Consider the following 22,093-nt stretch of genomic DNA (forward strand, 5'->3'; position numbering starts at 1 on the left):
AGTAAATTCTGAGGATATCTTTAAAATTATAAGAATTAATTTTGTAGACTTGAGCCAACAACTGTCTGACATTGGGAAAATCTTTGCGTTTCTTATTACTGAGTTCAGTAATTAGATCAAAGAGTGGGTGCTTATAGCCCAAATTAAATGATAGGGGAAAGATATTAAATGATAGGGGAATGATAGATACCCGAATTGTCCAATTCTGGGAGATTTGTTCTTTGCTACTTCTTATATTCTACAAAAGCTTTAAAGTAAGCTATTTTATATAAATTATTCTTAGTTCCTGGAATTCAGTAACATTTAATTTACTAAGAACAAATAACTGCCTTTTTATCATTTTAAAAGTTTATGCCTATGATATCTATAAAACACTGGACTTAAAAAAATTATGACTCCTAAATCAGTAAGAGGATCTGTTGACCAAGTAATTAGTTATTTGATAGTATCTCTATTAGAGAATAAACATTGCCAATAGCAATTTAATTTCCAGTACCATTCAATGGCACAGGATGACTTCGTTTTATGCACTTGGTCTAAATGATCTGTAAATCTTGAGTAGTCTCATGTTTCTAATTACCATCTAAATTTTCTCTGTGTCTTTGTTCAACAGATGGAGAAACAGAATGAAGAAGGCTGGTTTGCTCTTTCTACCCATGTATCATAAGTGACGTCAAGTCTCACTGAGTTTGTTCTTAATAATTTATTACTCCCCTTTCCCTGCTCTGACTTTTAAGTTTTTATATCCTTCTTTCAGATAAAACCTACAAAGATCTTGTGAATTAGTACTAATGAAACAGAGAAATAAAGCGATTATTTTTTGATTTTCTCAAATAAGTTTTCAACAACCAACTGACCTACAGCTCCCTGTGAATGAAATTTTGACTGTAGAGAAGTTAAAGCTTTGTATTTTAATACTTTCTTAAATATTTTAAGGGTCTTTTTAAATACATTTTTACCTTTATCATCTTTATTCAGGGTTTTTTGAGGTTTAGTGTATCTTAGTTGATTCATTTATTTTTTTATTTTCCTGAAGAACTAATTTGCTTTGCATGTAACTTACAATAAAATTCCTCTGTGTGATTAGAGTCTGGCTTTCAAGCAAATGTAACACCCACTTTTCTTTCTTTTTTCTTGGGAAGTCATTGCTGTTCATCACTTTTTCCATCAAGTGAAATATACAGCCTTAAAAAAATAGGCCTGGGAATGTTTGTTTATATTTGCGTAAGCAGGTAAGAGTGGTTGCATTTATTATAAAATCTTATGTAGTTTTTAAACTGTGAAAATGTCATCAGTAATGGTAATGCAAATCAAATAAAAAATGATTCTAGAGCTCAAATACCTAAATGTGGTAACATTGATTTATTGGTATATTTAATTTTTCAAACAATTAAATAGAAAAAGTTGCAATCAATTTTCCCAGCCCTGAATTTAAGCAGATCTTTCAGGGTAGATTTCTCTTTTTTTTTTTTTTCCTTTCCTTTCTTTTTCTTTTTTTTTTTCGAGACAGAGTCTCGCTTTATTGCTCAGGCTGGAGTGCAGTTGTGTAATCTGGTTCACTGCAACCTCAGTCTCCCAGTTTCAAGCAATCCTCTTGCCTCAGCCTCCTGAGTAGCTAGGATTATAGGTACACACCACCATGCCCAGCTAATTTGTGTATTTTCAGTAGAGACGGGGTTTCACCATGTTGGCCAGGCTGGTCTTGAACTCCTGACCTCAAATGATCCACCTGCCTTGGTTTCCCAAAGTGCTGGGATTACAGGTGTGAGCCACTGCACCTGACTTAGGATAGATTTTTCCAGGGTACCCATTGGGTTCTGAGATGTTGATTTCTATTTTAAACTTGTTTTTTGAACGATCTCTGCTCCTTGGCTCTATGATAGGAATTCTTAACCTGAGTGAGCAATTCAAACTGAGATTACTTGTGTTTAGACTCATATATTTGGATAACATATGACTTCTCCCGTATGCCCCAGAAAGCTGCTAATGACTTGCTCAACCTGAAATTTACAGTATTCCAAATTACAGGTTGGCAGAGATACTGGATTCATAACATCCACAGTTATGATATAATCATTCTTATGCTGTAAACAAAATGATTTTGGTTAGCAGAATTTGATAACTGTTAACTACCTACTAGGCACTATTGTAGCCACTTTATGTGCTTCATGACATCTTATGAGATAGGTACTATTATCCTCATTTTGCAGATGAGGAAACTGAGGTACAAGGAGGTATTTTCTCAAGGTCACACAACTAGGGAGTGGTGGCACTAGAAGGGGAACATAGGCAGTCTTTCTCCAAAGCCTATGTTGTGCTGCCTCTTGATGGAGAGTAAACCTGTTTTATAGTGTGTGTAGTATGGAAGCAGCATAATAATAATAATAGCTGTTCCTTATTGAGCCATTACTGTGGCAGACACTGTACTATAAGCTGCAATATCACCATTATCTCATTTGAATCTCATAGTAGCCCTGTGAATTAGAGGTATGTAAATGCTTCCTTCTCTCCCAGCACCTTTACAGATGAGGAAACTGAACCCTAGTGGTGAAGAAAGTTGTCTAATGACAAAGTGCTTGTAAGAGGTAAAGCCAAGACTTGAAGCTCTTTCTTGCAGTTATTGGATTTCTCCTAATTTATGGGAACTAATACAGTACAGTAGCTAAGGATGCAAGTACTGAAACCAGAAATCTTGCCTCAAATGCCATTTCTGCCACTTGAGCTGTGTACTTTGGACAGATTAATCTCATCTTTCCCATTTGAAAGTCAGACATAATGTCTTCCCTAGAGGCTATAAGGATTAAGTGAGGCAAGTGTATGTAAATGGACTGAGCTCGGAGCTTGGCTCACAACACTCAGTAATGATCACTGCCCAGTATTTTTTGTGTATAAATAAATAAATACACTATTTCCCCCATGTTTCCATTTTTTAAAACATTGTATAGTGAATTTGTTGTATCTTTCTCAGATTAACAATTGCACACAGTGCTTGAAATGTAGAGGTATTTCACTTGAAAAGATATCTAGAGGTTGAAAGAAAACATGCTTGGCATATGATTTGAAAATATAACTAACATGCTATTTAAAAATAAGTTTACCCTATGTTTTCTATCTTTTCTGGCACCTAGATATATCATTTAATAAGTAATAGCAAGGATAATCGTCTATTTTTTTAAGCCCTGGAAAACCTTGATTGAAGAGGACATGTCAGTATTGCAAATAAATGCATGGTATTTGTGTAACATTGTGGAAACTAATAAACACAAATTGTACTATAGCAATTTTTTCTTGCCAATTTTATTGACAGACAATTTATATACAATAAACGACATCCATTTAAAGAGAACAGTTTATTGGCTTTTGGCAATTGTATATACCCATGAAATTACCACCAGAATTAAGACACAGCATTTCTGTCATTTCTAAGATTCCTTGTGTCTCTTTCCAATGCATCTCACTAAGTCCTAGGCAACCACTATGCCCAAGTCTCTAGACTATCTTGGATGTGGAATGACTTTGTGTATGTTTAACTTTTGAAGAAACCTCTCAAATAATTTTCCAAAGTGGTTATGCCATTTTACATTCCCAACAGCAGTGTATGTGAGTTCCAGTTGCTCCGTATCCTTCTGCATTTGGTGTTGGCAATCTTTGAAGTTTTACCCCTTCACGTGGATGTGGAGTTACGTGTATTGTGGTTTATATTTCCCTTATGACTACTGTTAAGCATCTTTCCATGTGTTTACGGGCCATACATGTATCTGATTTGGTGAAGCATTCAAATCCTTTGCCCATTTAAGAAATTTGGTGGGTTTTTCTTATTGAATTATAAGAGTTCTTTATACATTCTGTATACAAACTCCTTTGTCACATATTGGAATGACGGTTTTAAAATAGTATTTGGTAAGTAATAACGTTAGGCTAGGTACTTTACAAAGCAGTATGACCACAGTACTACAGAGAGGTTGAACAAACTGCTAAACCTAGAAATCTGTCAAGGGAGGCCTCTACTTTTTTGCCCAGAGCGCTGCGACCAAGAAACCCACAACATAAAACCTTATTTACTCTTAAAAGCCAACAGAGATGATATAGCTTTAAAAATAACAAAAATCCCACCATGTATCTTTGTTGTTGATGTTGCCGGCAAGCTGCCTACTATCTCCCAGGACCCCTCTTAAAATCGAAGTTAAAACCTCAACATAGGAACGCCGCGATCAGGGCTCCGTTGGTCCATTTTAGAATATCGGGCAGGTATCTTCGACGGTATTCATGTCATTTAATTATCTACATGACGTCCTTTAGGGGATAATAAACTCGTCGGGCTTTTCTGTTTGGCTTTGAACCAGTGTCATGAGACGGAAAAGGCCCGATCAGAGGGCGGACAGGTACCCGGTTCCCAGCGTCACCGCTGCTAGATGTCCCGGAAAGCTGGACGCCGGCCGCGCATGCGCCCCACGGCCCGCCCTGGTTCCGCCTCCCTGGAAGAGGGGTAGCGTTGCCTCGGTAACCGGAGTAAACAGAGGCCTCCGGCACAAGCTGTGAAGAGAGGAGCCGCGGCGGTCAGTACCTTCGGTGAGTTTGGACCTCGGCAGCCGGCAATTTCCACACCCTCCTCCTTAAATCTGTTTGTGGCTTAGAGGACAGCGAACCCCACTTGGGCTTCTCTCAGGCTGGACCAGTGTTCCCCAGGCTGTGCTGAAACACAGCTTTCGTCCTCCCTGCGGTAGCTCAGCAAACTTTTTGAAGCCTGGAGTATTCTCAGGCTCGGAGCTAGACACTGTGTGCACGGTTCCTGCCTGCGAGACCCTTTCAGTCTGACCGAGCAGAAGCCAGCCAGGCAGCAGGAGCACGGCTTAGACCCGAAGTCAGAGCAGCAGCGAGTCTGCTGGGAAAGTGCTGGGACTCCCCGCTCCAGCGAGGCACCCACCCTGCGCTCAGCTGGGTGCGACGCTTGGCACGCTGGGCTGTCTTCACTCCGGCTTCCTCATCTCCAGAAAGAAAGGTGATAATGTGACCTCATGGAGTTCTTGTTATTATTATTAAATAGGATAATACAAGTAAAGTGCTTAGCACATACATGGCACATAGTAGGTGCACATAAATATTTGTTGTATAATAGGTAAAGACAGTCGCATACATGTGTGCTGCTCAGTGTGTCCAATCAATCATGAGTTGCTAAGGATGCGTGCTGATGAAAACCTTGGAGAGGAGAAGGAGCTAAGGAGGCTAGGGAGAGAGTGACTGTAGCTGGGCTGCAATAAGCTACAGACCCTCTGACAATGGACCTTTACGCCAGACCGACGAATCTGAGCTCTTATTTGATGGCAGTGATGAGCCATTAGAAGTTTTAAGCAAGAGTGGCACATTAAAAGCTGTGTTTTAGAAATACAAGCGATAGTGTAGAAAATGGATTACAGAAGGGAAGACGAAGTATGACGGTACAGTAATGATAGCGGTGAGACACAATGAGAACTGGAACTACAGAGGGACAGCAGGGACAGTAGGAATGAAGGGAAGGGAGGAATTCAAAAGGCTTAATCACTGGACAGTTAGTAACAGGACTTGGAAATCATTTACATGAATTGGGTGAGAGGAACGGATTCAGAGTAAATGCACTGCTTTCTCATCTATAAAATAATGACAATAATAATAATGGATAGCAAGACTTTGTCTCAAAAATAGTAATAATAGGCTGTGCGCCATGGCTCACGTCTGTAATCCCAGCACTTTGGGAGGCGGAGGTGGGTAGATCACCTGAGGTCAGGAGTTTGAGACCAGTCTGGCCAACATAGGGAAACCCGTCTACTAAAAATACAAAAATTAGCCGGGCGATGTGGTGTGCGCCTATAATCCCAGCTACTCAGGAGGCTGAGGCACGAGAATCGCTTGAACCCGGGAGATGGAGGTTGCAGTCAGCTGAGATCACACCACTGCACTCCAGCCTGCGTGACAGAGCGAGACTCCATGTCAATAAATAAATAAATAAAATAATAATGGTACCTACCTCATAGGGTCGTTTTGAGAATTATACAATAATATGTGTAGAATTTCTTAGAACTGTGCTTGACACATAGTAAGCAGTAAAAAAGACAAACTATTACTTTTTTTCTCCACAGCTGTATTTCACATTGCAAAGTAAAAACTGAGAGCCTGTTTTATACATCAGTCACTGTGAACTTTAAATTACCACCTCTGGCACACTGCTGGGATTGAGTGAGCTTGTGAGCATGAGGACCACAACCTGGACTCTGGTGAATGAATCAGAGTAATGCCACTTTAGAGAGCACTCTGTCTGGCGTCCAGCCAACCCTTATAGCAACACACTCCTCTGCATCAATGTGTACTATTATTTTCCCTTTTTCTTTATACTTCCTTAGGGTTGACCCTGTTGACCTAAATAACATACAGAGAGAGGCTTTCTAAAAGAAGATAATGTTTATTCAGGAGTAAGGTATTGCAATGGGATATGCGTGCCATGGTAAACTATATGTGTATTCAGGGAGGTAAAGGAAAACAAAGGTTTTTAAAGGAAAAATGAAAAAGATTACATAATTATTTTGAGATAGTTATCATTGGCTACAAAGGTCAACAATAAGTGTGATGCTAGTCTGAGGTTGGACAGGTAATTGTTGAACAAATTTCCTTGTAGAAGTATTTTTTTTTATGTGTAAGGTTGTGATGGCTTTGTGCAAGTCTGTGGTCTTTGCAGTCTTTTGGGATAGTTATCCAGCATAAAAGTGTGAGAAACCATTCTTCATAGCCTTCCCCAGCTCTATTTGTCAGGTTATTTCTTAACACTGGTGACTCCATTGTAATTCTGACAACTTTCACAGCTCAAAACTGTACATTCTATCTAAAGAGTTAGTTAAAAGAATTGGCCATAGGCTGGACCAATAAGCCTGGATCTAATGAAAGGGAATTTATGCTAGTCCTGAAAATAGACTCACAAACCTAGCTAGTTTACTGATAGAAGGTAGAACATGGTCTAGAACCCAAACTTAGACTGCCTTAAAGGAATACAATGAATGTCCCCAATAGGTGAATTGGTAGTTCCTCTCTTGTGGAGAGTGTCCAGATCCTATGAAGAGCATATAGAATTAGGAGGGACATATGATGCACTGGGAATTAACTTCTTGAGCTATCAGGGTAGTAAAGTTGGAACATGTCATTGAGGAATAATTGAAATAATTGGGATACTTTCTCTGGGAAAAGAGAAGATCTGGAGAGAAATGAGAGCCAACTACAATTATTTGAATGGTTGAAGTACACAGAAAAGCTTGTTCTGTGTGTTCTCAGAAGAAAAAACAAGGGTCAAATGGATCCAAGTTGCAGGGAGGCAGATTTCAGCTTAATATAAAATGTGCCAAGAACTAGAGCTGAGCATTAACAGAATGTTCTCACCCTCTTACCCGAAATATTTAAATTGAAGCTGACTATCTTGTTCTTTCATTTATTCAGAAATATATTAATAAATTCATTCCTGCAACCATTTTACATATTGACTGCCATGTATCATTGTTAGAGCTTTCCTGTGTTGACTCAGAACAACCTTATCCAGTAGGTGCTGCATTTTAAAGATGGAAATACTGAGGCACACAGCAATTAAATACTGGGTTAGCACCTCACAGCCAGGAAGAAGATGAGCCAAGATTTAAACCTAGTCAGACTGACTCTGTAGCCAGTATTCTCAGCCCTGGCCAACACTGGTTTTCTGACAGTGCTGGGGTGGATGCTGAGGATGTGTGACCTGCATGGGGTAGCAAGTTAAACTAAAGTCCTCTTTCAACTCTGAAGATTCCATGATTTTATTTATTGAACCCTACCTGTCTCAAAGAGAATATCTAGGAGTATAGTAAAAACAACTGCCATTTCTGAGTGCGTAGTAGGTGTTTTATGTAAAGTCATGATTCCTAACCAGTTCTTATGCCTGATTGTGTGAAAGAATTATCTGGAGAGTGAGACCCTGTTAATAGTACATTTTTAAGTTTTCCAAGTGATTCTAAAGTGCAGTCAAAGTTGAGAACTCTGTGTATGAAAAATCTCGTTTAACTCTACCAAATAACCCTATCACCCCCATTTTACATATTAAAGAATCAAGAGGTTAAGGAACTTGTTTCTTGGGCAAGCAGGGATATGAACCCAAGTCTCTCTGGCTCCAAAGTCTCCACAGGTTACAATGTAGCTTCCCAATCCCTTTGTTATTAAACCAAAACAAACAAAAAACCTCCCCGAAACAAAAATACCTTATTCTACCCTACCAGTTATACTGATAATCTCCAGGAGAACAGGAGTCTCTCCCACCTGACCCGCTCCACTGCTTTTTACAGGTTCAATTACCTTTTATGACCCAGGAAAGCTAGGAATAGATCCTAGTATTCATTGTCCAGTATTGCTAAATCAGAACACTGGGCAAATTCCTTGGGTTCCAGTATTTTCTTCCACATTGTACACAACCTGACATTAACTGGGTTTGTGATGGGAAAGTTTATTACATGGTAATATTAGCCATTTGAGGAATATATTGTTTAAGATAGCACAGAATAAAGTGTGGTGCTTTTGTCTTGACACCAACTTACCTTTTGTTGTAGTCCAACTTTTTTGTTTTCAGAATGCTTTAGTTACCATAATTGTTTTTTACCCACCTTATGATTACGTTATGAATAAATTATGGGCTCTTTTTATTAGAATCTATATCCAGTTAACATTGTTATAGTGTTAAAAATAAATGTATTCAGAAAAAAGAAGACTGAAAAGTAGAAAGTTATCTCACTAAGTCATGAGGCTTATGATAGCAGGAAAGAAAATCATGAGATTCAAATCACTAGGAGGAACTCGACCCATTATTCCTGGCTTTAAAGGGTACCATAAGTCAAGGAATGCGAGTGGCCTCTGGAACTTAGAAGGACTCTTGGGCAACAGCCAGCAAGAAAGCAGGGATCACTGTTCCACAGCCACATGGGGCTGAATTCTGCCAGCAGCTTGAATGAACCCAGGAGTAGATTCTTCCTCAGAGCCTCTGAAAGTGAAGGCAGCACTGCCAATACCTTAACAACCTCTTGAAACTCTAAGCAGAGAGCTAGCTGAGTCACACTTGGCCTGGACTTTTGACCCACAAAGTGGTGAAATAATAAGTGGATGTTATTTAAGCTGCTAAATGTCTGATAATTTATATGGCAGCAAGGGAAAACTAAAACAGTACCTACTTACAGAATAAAGTGCTATTGAAACTCACAGACCAAAAATTTTCATTTAGTTATCAATTGATTAGCAGCAGTAGAATATCAGTTCAATTTTGTTGGAAAACCCAGGGAACTGCCTTGCCTTCACTTATTTGAGACCTGCGTCATGGGAACTTAGGGAGTGCTTTAGTTTCTTTCCAATACTTTAAATGTGGATTTTTATCAAATAAATCATTAGTGATCAGTCACTTCAGTCACGACTATCAAACCATCCTTGTTTTGGTCAACTTCTGATGGATCTGAATCAGTGATTTAGAAGATAAGTTTATTCTGAAACTATTTTGAAAGAGAATTGTTAATTTCTTCATCTTGAATTATACATTGAGGTCAGGGACTGTATATTGCTCACCTTTGTATCCTCTGCAATGCCTAGCTTAATAATATGCTCAATAGTTTTAAGAATTAAATTGACTTAAATTATGAAAGCGAGGGAGAAAATAGAATATAGGTGTGTGTGTACCTATCTAAACAATTTTACCCACAGTATGTGGTCATTTATAACCAAGCTCTGTAATAATTGAATTGGCTGCATAGTTCTTTTTTTTTTTTTTTTTAAACCAGTTACTCACTATAATGTAGAAAAGTAAGCCTGTGTGTCCAAAACTGGAAGGAATAGAAAATATACCGAATGATAGAATATGAATTTGAAAAGATTTTGCTACTTAAAGGATTTTATGGTTTGATTCCTAACCCCACCCCCTCCATAAACCCCAAAAGGTATATATTCTACAGTTAGGTAGAAGGAAAGGGGAAGGAAGGGAAGGAGAAAAGGAAGAAAGGATGGAGAGAGAGAGGAAGGAAGATTCACAGCTAAAAAAGAAAAGAAAGGAAAATACACACACATACATACACTTTTTAAAAAGTAAAACATTATTTTTGTAACCCAGAAGAATGCCTCCAAAGTACAAAATACAAAATTTAATAACATGAGTATCATGTTAGACCATATCTTTTTTTATTTTTTATTTTTTTATTTTAGAAGCAGAGTCTTGCTCTGTCACTCAGGCTGGAGAATAGTGGTGCGATCCCAGCTCACTGCAGCCTCAAACTCCTGGGCTCAAGTGATCCTCCTGCCTCAGCCTCCTGAGTAGCTGAGACTACAGGCATACCTCACTATGTCTGGCCATTTTAATTTTTTTTTTAGAGACAGTTTGGCTCTGTCCCCACCCAAATCCCATCATAATTATAGTTCCCATAATCCCCATGTGTCATGGGAGGGATCCGGTGGGAGATAACTGAATCATGGGGGCAGTTACCTCATCCTGTTCCTGTGATAGTGAGTTCTCACAAAATCTGATGGTTTTATAAGGGGTTTTCTTCCCCTTTGCTCTGTACTTCTCCTTGCTGCTGCCATGTGAAGAAAAGAGGTGTTTGCTTCCCCTTCTGCTGTAATTGTAAGTGTCCTGCGGCCTCCTTAGCGATGTCAAACTGTGAGTCAATTACACCTCTTTCCTTTATAAATTACCCGTTCTCAGGTATGCCTTTATTAGCAGTGTGAGAACAAATTAATACAGACAGGGTCTTGCTATGTTTCTCATGTTGGTCTCAAACTCCTGGTTTCAAGAAGTCCTCCTGCCTCAGCCTGTCAAACTCCCAGGATTACAGGCATGAGCCACTGAGCCCGGTCTGTATCTTTCTTGATGATAGTTTATAATACAAATGTTTAGACAATGTACTGTTGTCCCCCATATCAAAAGAAGGCACCATTATGATGTCACTGCAGGAAAACATAGAATGAACCCTAGTGCCCATCTGAAGGGAGACAGTCATCATACTACACTCTCCTTTGTCCTTTGATCATGTAGTGTACCATATCTGCTTTAGGCATACCAGTCTATCTTCAGAGACCAGGAAGATATAACAGTGTGGCAGTTTAAATAACCCTCATAGCAGGCTTGTAAAAAGTTTTGTCTTCATTCCCATTACAGTTGGAGAATTCATGTAAAGTTTAGTTAGCTAGTTATATGTCAGTACTGGGATTCAGACCCTAATCTAACTATAAATCTGATCCAAATAGAACTGGTGTTCCATTCTGCTTGCCAGGCATATCATAGAAGAATGTTGAGGAAACATGGGGTGTTTAGTATAGAGAAGTGAAGACTTATAAGGAAGGTGTTTTCAAATATATGAAAAGCTGCAATATAGACAGAGGGCAGAGAAAACCTGTTGTGTCACTCCCCTTTTTAAAACCCTTTAATAGTTTTCAGTTGTCAAGGAAATAAGGTATAAACTTCTTAGCAAAGCTTAGAGACAACTTTATGATATGGTACCCACCTCCTCTTCAGTATCCATTTTACTCTCCCACTCTAGCCAATAGACTGCTTGCAGCCCTTTAAAGATGCAGCCCTCTTTGATGTGCCTAACATATCTTTCACATTCTATGCCTGGCCAACTCCTGACCGTCATCCATGTCTCAAACACCTCTTCTCTAACCCCCCATCATGTTTTAGGATTCTTGCTATACATGCCCACAGTACATTCTATTTTCCTTTTAGTAGCACTCATTATTTTAATTGCTTGTTTAATATCTATCTTTCTAAAAGAGCTCCAGAAAGTTAGGGCCCATATTTCTCTTCTCCAGTTTTGTAATTTAGCACCCAACATAAGACTTGATACGCTGCAGGTATGCTCGAAAAATATTTTAAAAACTGAAGTTGATTAGTAACTCCAAGAGAATTTGAAAATAGAGAAAGAGGGAGGGATGGACCAAAGGTAGGATGGCAGGTTAATTTTAGTGGTGAAGCATTTGGGGAAAAGATGAACTTTGGTAGTATGTTTCACTGTGGACCTCTGGAAAACCAAAGTGCACCACAATGACAGTTCACCCAGAGAAAGAGAATCTGTGATTATAATTAGCGTCTTGCAGAGGTCAGAGGTCTCTGATGGTAGTTGCACACTCCTGCTGGTGGGTCATCCTGGATCCTGTGCAAACAAAGGATTATTGACACACATGGTGTTCGGTGCTTATGAAATTTGTTAGGGGGAAATCTGTTAGTTTCTATTTTACAGCATTATCCATATCTCATCCCAATTTTGTACTTACAGAGGAAATGAAGGAACCAGATGATCAGGATACTGATGGGGAGAAATCAGTTACATCAAAGAGTGATGGGAAGAAGTCTTTGAGGTCTTCTAAATCGGAATCAAGATGTAAGTAAAGATAATATGTATACTTTTAAAAGTATTAAATTTAGGTAAACATTTAAATAATCAATTTTTATAGTAGAATAGAAAGAGCAGGATGTTATAAAATAGATCCCTTTTTTTTTTTTGAGACGGAGTTTCATTGTTGTTGCCCAGGCTGGAGAGCAATGGAACGATCTTGGCTTACTGTAACCGCCGCCTCCTGGGTTCAAGTGATTCTCCTGCCTCAGCCTCCTGAGTAGCTAGGATTATAGGCGCCTGCCACCACACCTGGCTAATTTTTATATTTTTAGTAGTGGTGGGGTTTCATCATATTGGTCAGGCTGGTCTCAAACTCCTGACCTCAGGTGATCCCCTCCCAAAGTGTTGGGATTACAGGCGTAAGCTACCGTGCTAGGCCAAAACAGATCTCTTATATTCCCTGTTCCCAGAGAGCTGTAGGAAGGTGGGATCCGTAAAAATCATGGAGTTAGCAAAGAAAAAAGACTACTTATGGTACAGGAAATAGGAGATTCAAAATAGAAATAAGGCAAAGGTAATACCTAGGATGACACCTGGGCAGCCATGCGGAGAACAATTATACTGAAGCAAGGAAAGGAGAATTTTCACCTCCCAGAAAGTTAAAAATGTTAAATAATAGATTATCTGATAGATGCATGTAGAAAATTGAATTGAGTGGAATTTATAGAACTATGGCAAGATATGGGAAGATTTATCAGGAGATTCCAGAAAGTTAAAAAGTGAAAAAAAGTGAGGTATTAGCTTTAGAAAAGTGAGTTGTTCAAGAAGGGAATAAAATAATACATTCTTAACTCGGGAATGAGTGTTATTAAGGCAGTATACTAAAAACAGTAAGCATAGACTTCACTATGTTTTGTTGCACTTTAATTATATTGCAAGGGCGAAGAGATAGCAAGTGGTGGTAGAGATTTAACATTCTTCATCTTCCCATAATAAACACTGTCTAAAAGTGGCTAGAGAGAGCAGTATATCCATATTATTTAGATATATGGAGGTAAATATCAGAAGAAAAAAGATTAAAAGCTAAAAGTGGGCCGGGCGTGGTGGTGGGCGCCTATAGTCCCAGCTACTCTGGAGGCTGAGACAGGAGAATGGCGTGAACCCAGGAGGCAGAGCTTGCAGTGCGCCGAGATCGCGCCCCTGCACTCCAGCCTGGCGACACAGCAAGACTGTGTCTCAAAAAAAAAAAGCTAAAAGCGATTCTTCTGGAGAGAGAATGCTGTTAAGCAAAGAAAAGTCGAGTATTTTAAAAGACAAGTCTTTTAGCATTACTTGACTTTTTAAGTTATGGGCATATATTTTAACAAAAATAAAAATAATTTTCTAAAAGTCAAAAAAATGGGCAAAATATAAATAGTGCATATCTGGGTTTATAGAACAGAAATGGTTTATTTGTTCAACTCCTTTACAAAAGCTCAAAGTTCCTTAAAAGCAGTCTGTGTTTTACCTGTTTATCACAGCTCCTGGCACACAGGGTGATAATAACCTATACACACGTCTCGTCTAGAGTTCTCCTGTGAGAGCTACTAAGTCTTATATGGACTTTTCTGATACAATGTAGCGGAAAGAGACCTGGACTTTGGTTTTGAGTCCTGTATCTACCATTTAGAGATGCTTGACCTTGGAAAAATTACCACATCTTTTTGAGCTTCAGTTTTCTCACCCATTAAAACAATTATGTGTCACTTGGGAATTAAATTGGATAACATGTGGAAGGACTTCATAGACTGCAGTGGAAGAAAAAAGGAGAAATTTTATAAGTAGGATTTTTTGAAAGATGGCTGGCTCTTTCTGACTCTCACACTGTTAGGTATCTTAGTGCAATCTTGACTTTTTAAGGTTCTAATTCTAAATATGATTTTAGAAATTTAATTTTGACTATTCACCTAGATAAGATCAGGTCCTGGGAAAATCAATACACATGCAAAATCTGCATTAAATTCTTTTAATCTATCGCAGACATGTCTTGTAAATCCAGTTTCTCCACAATATATTTTATTTTAGTCATTTATCTTCTCTGGTTTGGACTCTTGCAACATGGATTTCTACCTCAGTCTTCCTGTCCAGATCTCCCTCCACACCACCACTAGAGTTCTTTCCAAAAAGTATGATTATATCACTTACCTCAGAAACTTTAGTTTGTTCCCCCCTTGTTTTTCCTTTTTCTCTACTCCCCACATTTCTGACACAGGATTGTCTGTTGGTTTCCAGTCCTTGGCAGTGTTTTCCTGGATGCTACTCTCAACTTTCCCGTGATGAATTTAATAATAATGACCCTTTGTCTAGCACTGCCTTCAGGACCTCCCTTCCTTATGTCAGACTCTCTTATGGGCAGAGCTTTTCAAGTGTGACCTGGCCCAGTGCTCAGCTCATTAATTAGTTCCCATATCATAGGTCTTAGAATCCCAAATGATAATGTGAAATAATTTTCTGGCATTCTGAACATCCTGTACCTTGTTGCTGCGTGAAGAGGTCTCTCTCTCCTGGTTCAGCCTCATACCGTGTCCATAATTGGTGGGTTCTTGGTCTGGCTGACTTGAAGAATGAAGCCGTGGACCCTTGCGGTGAGTGTTACAGTTCTTAAAGATGGTGTGTCAGGAGTTTGTTCCTTCAGATGTTCAGATGTGTCCAGAGTTTCTTCTTTCTGGTGGGTTCGTGGTCTCGCTGACTTCACGAGTGAAGCTGCAGACCTTTGTGGTGAGTGTTACAGCCCTTAAAGGCAGCGCATATGGAGTTGTTCATTCCTCCTGGTGGGTTCGTGGTCTTGCTGGCTTCAGGAGTGAAGCTGCAGAACTTCGCAGTGATTGTCACAGCTCATAAAGGTGATTGTCACAGCTCATAAAGGCAGCGCCGACACAAAGAGTGAGCAGCAGCAAGATTTATTGCAAAGAGCGAAAGAACACAGCTTCCACAGCCTGGAAGGGGACCCCAGAGGCTTGCCACTGCTGGCTGGACAGCCTGCTTTTATTCCCTTATCTGACCCCCACCCACATCCTGCTGATTGGTCCATTTTACAGAGAGCTGATTGGTCCGTTTTGACAGGTTGCTGATTGGTGTGTGCTCATTGGTGCATTTACAATCTTTTAGCTAGACACAAAAGTTCTCCAAGTTGCCACTAGATTAGGAGACACAGGGCACTGATTGGTGCGTTTGCATACCTTTAGCTAGACACAGAGTGCCAATTGGTGCATTTACAATTTTCTAGCTAGACTCAGTGCTGATTGGTGCATTTATAATCCTCTAGGGAGACAAAATTTCTCCAAGTCCCCACCAGACTCAGGAGCCCAGCTGACTTCGGCTAGTGGATCCCGCCCCTGGCGGAGGCGGAGCTGCCCGCCAATCCCAGGCTGCGCCTGCACTACTCAGCCCTTGGGCAGTCTATGGGACCAGGCGCTGCAGAGCAGGGGGCAGCGCCCCCAGGGGAGGTTCAGGCCCTGTGGGAGACCTCTGTGGGAGGGGCTCGGGCATGGTGGGCTGCCGGTCCTGAGCCCTGCCCCGCCCCGCCGGGAGGTGGCTGAGGCCCAGCGAGAATTTGAGGGAGCCTGGCATGTGCGGGCCGGCAGTGCCGAGGGACCCGGCGCACCCTTTGCAGCTGCTGGCCCAGGTGCTAAGCCCCTCACTGCCTGGGGCTGGGGGCGCCAGCCGGCCCCGCTGAGTGCAGGGCCCACCAAGCCAATGTCCACCTGGAACTCGCGCTGGCCCACGAGTGCAGCGCAAGCAGCCCCGGTTCCTGCCCGCACCTCCCCCTCCACACTTCCCTGCAAGCAGAGGGAGCCGGCTTCTGCCTCGGCCAGCCCAGAGAGGGGCTCTCACAGTGCAGCGGTGGGCTGAAGGGCTCCTCAAGCGAGGCCAGAGTGGACTCTGAGGCCGAGGAGGCTCCACGAGCCAGCGAGGGCTGCTGGCACGTTGTCACCTCTCAATACCTGATGGCTGCATTCCCCACACCTGTGGATACCTTGCTTTGCTCTCAGGCTTGCTAAAACATCAGGGCAAGTTTTTGCTCTTTGGGACTCTCAAGAGAATGAATAAGAGTCCTTGTATCACATCCAAGCAGAGAAGTTGGATAGACTTTTTTCCATACTTAACAAGAAGTTTCTGCTATCTCTGAGTTCTAGCAAGAAATTTAGGCTGAGTGTACCAGCTAAACCATCCATCATTTCTCACAATGGTGAAGGATTGTTAGTTACTAAGGCATTGATTTCTGATTCTTATCAAAGGATTAAATTATTGCAGAGCTTATTTAATAGTTTTGGGAAGTGTTTTGTTCTTTTCTATTTTCAGAAATATATTGTGTAGAATTGGTATTATTTCTTCCTTAAATGCTTGGTAGAATTTACCAGTAAAACTGTCTGGACCTGGAATTTTCTTGATGAGTGGGTAAATTTAAGCCATTAATTCAATTTTTTAAAATAGAGGGCCCTCTATTTCTTCTTTACTAAGTTTTACAAGTTTGTATCTTTCATGGAATTTGCTCACTTCTCTTCTAAATTGTCAAATTTGTTGACATAACTTTGTAGGATCTGTTTTCATTCTTGATGTTGGAGATTTATGTTGTTTCCCTTTTATTTCTTCATTGGGCTAGCTAGGAACTTATCAATATTGTTGATCTTTTCAAAGACTAAGATTTTGGCTTTGCTCATTTACTTTGGTTTTTTTTTTTTTCTTCATTTATTTTTCTTTTTATTTATTTATTTATTTATTATTATTATTATTATACTTTAAGTTCTAGGGTACATGTGCATAACGTGCAGGTTTGTTACATATGTATACTTGTGCCATGTTGGTGTGCTGCACCCATCAACTTGTCAGCACCATTTTTCTAACTTCTTGAGGTGGAAATTTAGGTCATTGATTTTTTTTTTTTGACTTTTGTTCTTTTCTTACATATGTATTGAAAGCTGTAAATTTCCCTCCAAGGACTGCTTTAGCTATATCTCAATTTTAATATATTGTATTTTAATAATAATTTAATTTGAAAAATTTTGTGATTTCTTTGTTGATTTCCCCTTGACCCATGAATTATTTTTATTGTGTAATTTAATTTCCAAATATGGAACTTTTTTTCAAGGTATCTTATCATTATTGGTTTCTAACTTACATCTGTTTTTTTCAGAGAACATGTCTATTCTATATAATCGCAATCCATTTAAATGTATTAAAAGTGGTCTTATGTCTCAGCAAGTGATCTGTCTTGGTAAATGACCCATGTGTACTTGAACGTGCATCCTGTATTGGTAGGTGTAAGTGTTTTATAAATGTCAGGTCAGGATGGTTGATAGCGATGTTCAGATCATCTATGTCTTTACTAAGTTTTTGACTAGTTCTATCAATTGCTGAAAGATACGTATTACTAAAATAAATAGTAACTCTAAGTAGACTGTGAAAAATTGTTGTGTATAATCTCTGAAGCAACCACTAATCAAACACAGAACTGCTAAAAAGCCAACAGAAATTTAAATAGAATTCTAAAGAGTAAATGATCTAAAAGAAAACATGGAAAGAGAAAAAGAGGGAAAAATGACAGGTAGGAGGAGAAAAACAGAAAATAAATTATCAAATATTATTTGTTAATTTCACAAGCATATGTTATTAAAATCTAACCATATCAATAATTACATTATTAGCTGAACATCAATATAAAAAGGCAGAGATTATCAGCATGGCTAATAAAAACAAGAACCAACTATATGGTGCTCATAGAAGATACATGTTAGGTATAATGATACAAATAGGTTGCAAGTAAATGGATGGAAACAGATATATCATGCAAAAAGTAAGCATAATCTGGGTGGAGGGACTATATGAATACCAGATAAAATAGACTTCTAGGCAAAGAGTACTACCAGTGACATAGGGTAAAAGGATCAATTTATTCATAAAGATAAAAGGATCAGTTAAGAAAACATAATAATCATAAATATGTATTCACCTAGTAACAACATCACAATACACAAAGCAAAAATAGACAGAATCAAGGAAAAACTAAGTAATTCCACAATCATAGTAAGAGAGCAGCTTGGTACTAGTTACTTCATAATAGCCAAAGTATACATGCCCACTATCAATATTTGTATATTGTTGTTGTATGCAATAACCATGCTGAACTCTTTTAAAAATTATAATAAATTATAATTTAGTTCTTATTAATTTTTTTATAAAGTAGCCTTACGGATTTTTCTGTATGTGCAACCATAGCATTTGTAGGCTTTCTTACAGTGTTCTCAATCTCATGGAAAAGGTAGAGGTAAATAAGGAATCACAGAGGCAAACTGTTTGTGGGAAGCAGTATCTCTGTGATAGCTGCAGAGGAGAGGCCCCAAAGCTTGCTACGTACATTGGCTGGGGGAAGCAAACAAACAAAAAAATGAAGAAACTCACGTATAAAATTGTGGGTCATACAGCAAAAATCCCAGCAGATTCTTTTTGATATCTACAGTTATGGCATTCCTTTCTCCTTGGTCACTTTCCTTTGCTTCCTCCGGCACCTATCCTTGTTCAGTCTCCACTAATTTTGCCAGCCATTTTGCCAGCAGCCCTGCCATCCATTCGTGATTTTGAGTTTTAACTGCTTCTAGTTCTACAAAAAAAATGGAGTTTGTGTTTTTGGCATTTATTCTCAATGTTGATTTTAGATTATTTCCAAGAATAGAAAGGCAAATACTGATCTATTCTTCAAACCATAAGTCTTCCACCCATCTATTTCAGGATTATAAAAATTATAGAAATATCCAGCCCTCACAAAGTTGCCTAAGTGTGCTGATTCATCAGCTTGGTTTAATGTGCCTACTTCCTGCCCAATTAGTTTTTTTCCCCCAAACTCTAGTTTTCCCTCAGAGGCACAATCCTTCTCCAGTCTCAGAATACCCATTATTTTTTGTTACCTCTTCTCCTTCATCTGTATTCACTCTCAATTCGTTAATCAGTGATCACCTTATCTACCAGTTCTAACTCCTTTCCCGGGGAACCCAGCAGTTAGGAGTGTTATGCTTGTAGTGCCGTAATCTTGAAATGAGGAAATAGTCTTTGGTTGCTACAGTCACAAGAAAGAGCTAAAGTATTATTAGAGAATAGTTCTCCAGGGCCTCCACTTGGGGAATCTGTTTGGCTGATTTAGGCACCCAGTATTACTTTCTTGTCATCCAAATACATGAATCCTAAGGAACTCTGTCCTGTTCTGCAACTAATTGTGTTGGCTCAGCTTTTTGATCTTATTCATATTAGTGTTGGGCTTTGTTCCTAATCTTTAGCCTCATCTCAGATCTACTACGTAGCTCTGGTACTTAGTAGTACATTTGCCTTTTCTTCCTTATTCTTCTGAAAATTCACCTAGCCCTATATGAAAGTATACCCATCCTACTTGGCATTGTATATTTTAACCATCCCCATGTTTGGACTTGATCTGAATGTTGGCTTATACCTGGGGCCATTTTACTCCTATCCCAGTTCTCATTCCCAGCTTGTCCTAAAGCCAATATTCCAACTTATTCCTGTGATATCACTTCCAAGAGAAATCATCATACTCAGAGAAAGACAATAAGCCTTATTTGTCTTTAACGTAACAGGTTCCCTATAAAAGTTGGTAAAATTGAATTTAGTTGAAATTATGATAGCAGCATACTAACCTCTTTTTTTTCTTTATCTTTTTATTGTAAGTATTTAGTGATAGGAAATAGACTGGAAATGAAGTGAAAATGGAGATTAAAAAACAGAAAAGCCTTATTTTGTAAAGTTACAAGACTGACCAAATAAAATGATTCTTCTAGAAATTTTTGAGTATGTATTAGAATTTATTACATCTATAGCACAAGCAAATTGGAAGTTTTAGCTGCTTTAGATGTAAGAAAATGTTTAATCAAAATTTAGAAGTTATTAAAACAAATTTTAATAGCTCCTGTTCAAGAAGATGACACATTTTTAGAAGATGCCACGGATGAAACATTTACTGAAGGGGAAGAATCATATTTAGAAGAAGACTCAGATGAGGAACGTTTGGAAGGAAGTTTGAGTTCATTTCAGTATGATGATTTGCAAAGCACTAGAGGTAGGTATTATTAGTTTTCTGTCAGTAATTGTCACTATTTTAAAGACAAAGCACAGACTAATGGAACAGTTATAAATCCATAGAAAGAAAAATCTGCAGGATGTGTTTATGTGTGGGAATGATAAAAGGGCAAGTATTGTACATATTTTGGTAGGGTACTTTAGCAGCCCTAGACTTGTGGTTTTTATTTCTGAGGATCACATACAGTACTCTGATACTCATTCTTCTGGGTTTTAAGAAGGTATAAAAACTGTTCCACTACAGATTAGTGGGAGTTCAACTCTCCCTTGGAAGTAAGGGAGTTCCCCTTAGAGACTCTTGCACCATGACAGACCAGAACTCAGCATTTACTCCTGATGCACATGGGCCTGATGGCTCTTCCTTCCTTGCTCACTGATGACTGTGTCCTATCTTCAGGCCAGTAGTAGTAGGTAATGCTAGAGTATTGCAGGCTGTGTACATTCCTCCTGTCTCTGCGAAATACAGTTTTGGATTTACCAGACACTCTTTGTATTAATCCGTTCTCACGCTGCTAATAAAGACATACCTGAGACTGGGTAATTTATAAAGGAAAGAGGTTTACTTGACCCACAGTTCTGCATGGCTGGGGAGGCCTCAGGAAACTTACAATTGTGGCAGAAAGGGCAGCAAACATGTCCTTCACATGATGGCAGCAAGGAGAAGTGCAGAGTGAAGGAGGGAAATGTCCCTTATAAAACCATCAGATCTTGTAAGAACTCATTCACCATCATGAGAACAGCATGGAAGTAATAGCCCCTGTGATTCAATTACCTCCTACCAGGTCTCTCCCACGACATGTGGAGATTATGGGAACTACAATTCAAGGTGAGATTTGGGTGGGGACACAGCCAAACCATATCATTCTTCTTAAATTATTTTATTTTTTTAGTATCTCAGCAAACCCCTGCCCCAGCTGTGGAAGAGGCAGAGGAGGAAGTTAAGAAGAAAATATCAGAGAGCTTCTTCTATGATTATATGGAGCTTGCCTCGATGCCTTTTGTGACTCTGGATTCAGACATACCACTGGATCTTCTCACACTCGTGTATCCACCCTGGCTAAATATGTATAATTTTGGTATTTTCATTTCTTAGGTCAGAGGTCAGCAAACTATAGCCCGGGGAGCCCAAATGTACCCTCCCACCTGTTTTAGTAAATCAAGTTTTATTGCAACACAGCCACATCCATTTGCTTGCATTTTGTTTATTATGGCTGCCATCACACAACAAAGACGGAGATAAGTAGTTGTGACAGAGACCATCTGGCTTACAAGGCCGAAACTATTTACTACCTGCCCTTTACAAAAAAAAGTGTGCCAACCCATCTTAGGTAATTCTAAGAAACTTGAGTTCTTAGAGATTTGATAGAAATGCATGATCTTAATTTAAACTAAGCTTTTGTTTGATGCCAAATAACCATAAAGAGAAATGATGTTTTTCTGGCTGTCCTTTGCACAAGTGGAAAGGCTGCAGTTCATGAGACCTGAGTGAAGGAAACCAGAAGGCTTCTTATTCCCATTTACTTTTGCCAATGCCTATCAAGTTAATTAATCAATTTCCCTTTTTGAAACACTTATGCATCTGTCCGTTGTAAGGTATTAGTACTTTCACATTATATCAGATGAGCTATCAG

At 39.2% G+C, this 22,093-nt stretch overlaps 2 protein-coding genes and 1 long non-coding RNA gene across 16 annotated transcripts in view; 2 read left to right on the forward strand and 1 right to left on the reverse strand.

Moving 5' to 3' along the window:
* LOC105470387 (spindle and centriole associated protein 1) overlaps positions 1 to 1,347 on the forward strand; it is a 64,160-nt gene extending 62,813 nt beyond the window's left edge. For 5 of the 6 annotated variants that reach the window (XM_011722311.3, XM_011722313.3, XM_011722314.3 and 2 more), the window contains one exon: positions 614 to 1,347. In XM_011722311.3, the coding sequence (XP_011720613.1) occupies positions 614 to 667 (54 nt within the window). In that variant the 3' untranslated portion in view covers positions 668 to 1,347. The remainder of the gene's footprint in view (positions 1 to 613) is intronic. The other variant, XR_980487.2, reaches the window with a different exon arrangement.
* A 416-nt stretch (positions 1,348 to 1,763) lies between these two features.
* The window catches only part of LOC105470390 (cilia and flagella associated protein 44), a 150,139-nt gene continuing 129,809 nt past the window's right edge, over positions 1,764 to 22,093 (forward strand). For 4 of the 8 annotated variants that reach the window (XR_011620348.1, XM_071092407.1, XM_024789295.2 and 1 more), the window contains exons 1-4: positions 3,410 to 4,569; positions 12,282 to 12,386; positions 20,290 to 20,442; positions 21,353 to 21,506. Coding sequence is in view for 7 of the 8 variants with exons in the window: in XM_071092407.1 (XP_070948508.1) it covers positions 12,287 to 12,386; positions 20,290 to 20,442; positions 21,353 to 21,506 (407 nt within the window). In the remaining variant the exon portion in view is untranslated. The other 4 variants (XM_011722332.2, XM_011722334.2, XM_071092408.1 and 1 more) reach the window with 4 other exon arrangements.
* On the reverse strand, positions 11,950 to 14,992 carry LOC139362062 (uncharacterized). 2 transcript variants are annotated; one of them, XR_011620350.1, is made up of 4 exons: positions 14,855 to 14,992; positions 14,065 to 14,128; positions 12,280 to 12,368; positions 11,950 to 12,158 (listed from the first exon to the last, which is right to left on the reverse strand). It is a non-coding gene; the product is annotated as an uncharacterized lncRNA (long non-coding RNA). The 2 variants fall into 2 exon arrangements; XR_011620349.1 differs by lacking the exon at positions 14,065 to 14,128.

Source organism: Macaca nemestrina, chromosome 2 (genome assembly GCF_043159975.1).
Source record: "Macaca nemestrina isolate mMacNem1 chromosome 2, mMacNem.hap1, whole genome shotgun sequence".
Taxonomy (NCBI): domain Eukaryota; kingdom Metazoa; phylum Chordata; class Mammalia; order Primates; family Cercopithecidae; genus Macaca; species Macaca nemestrina.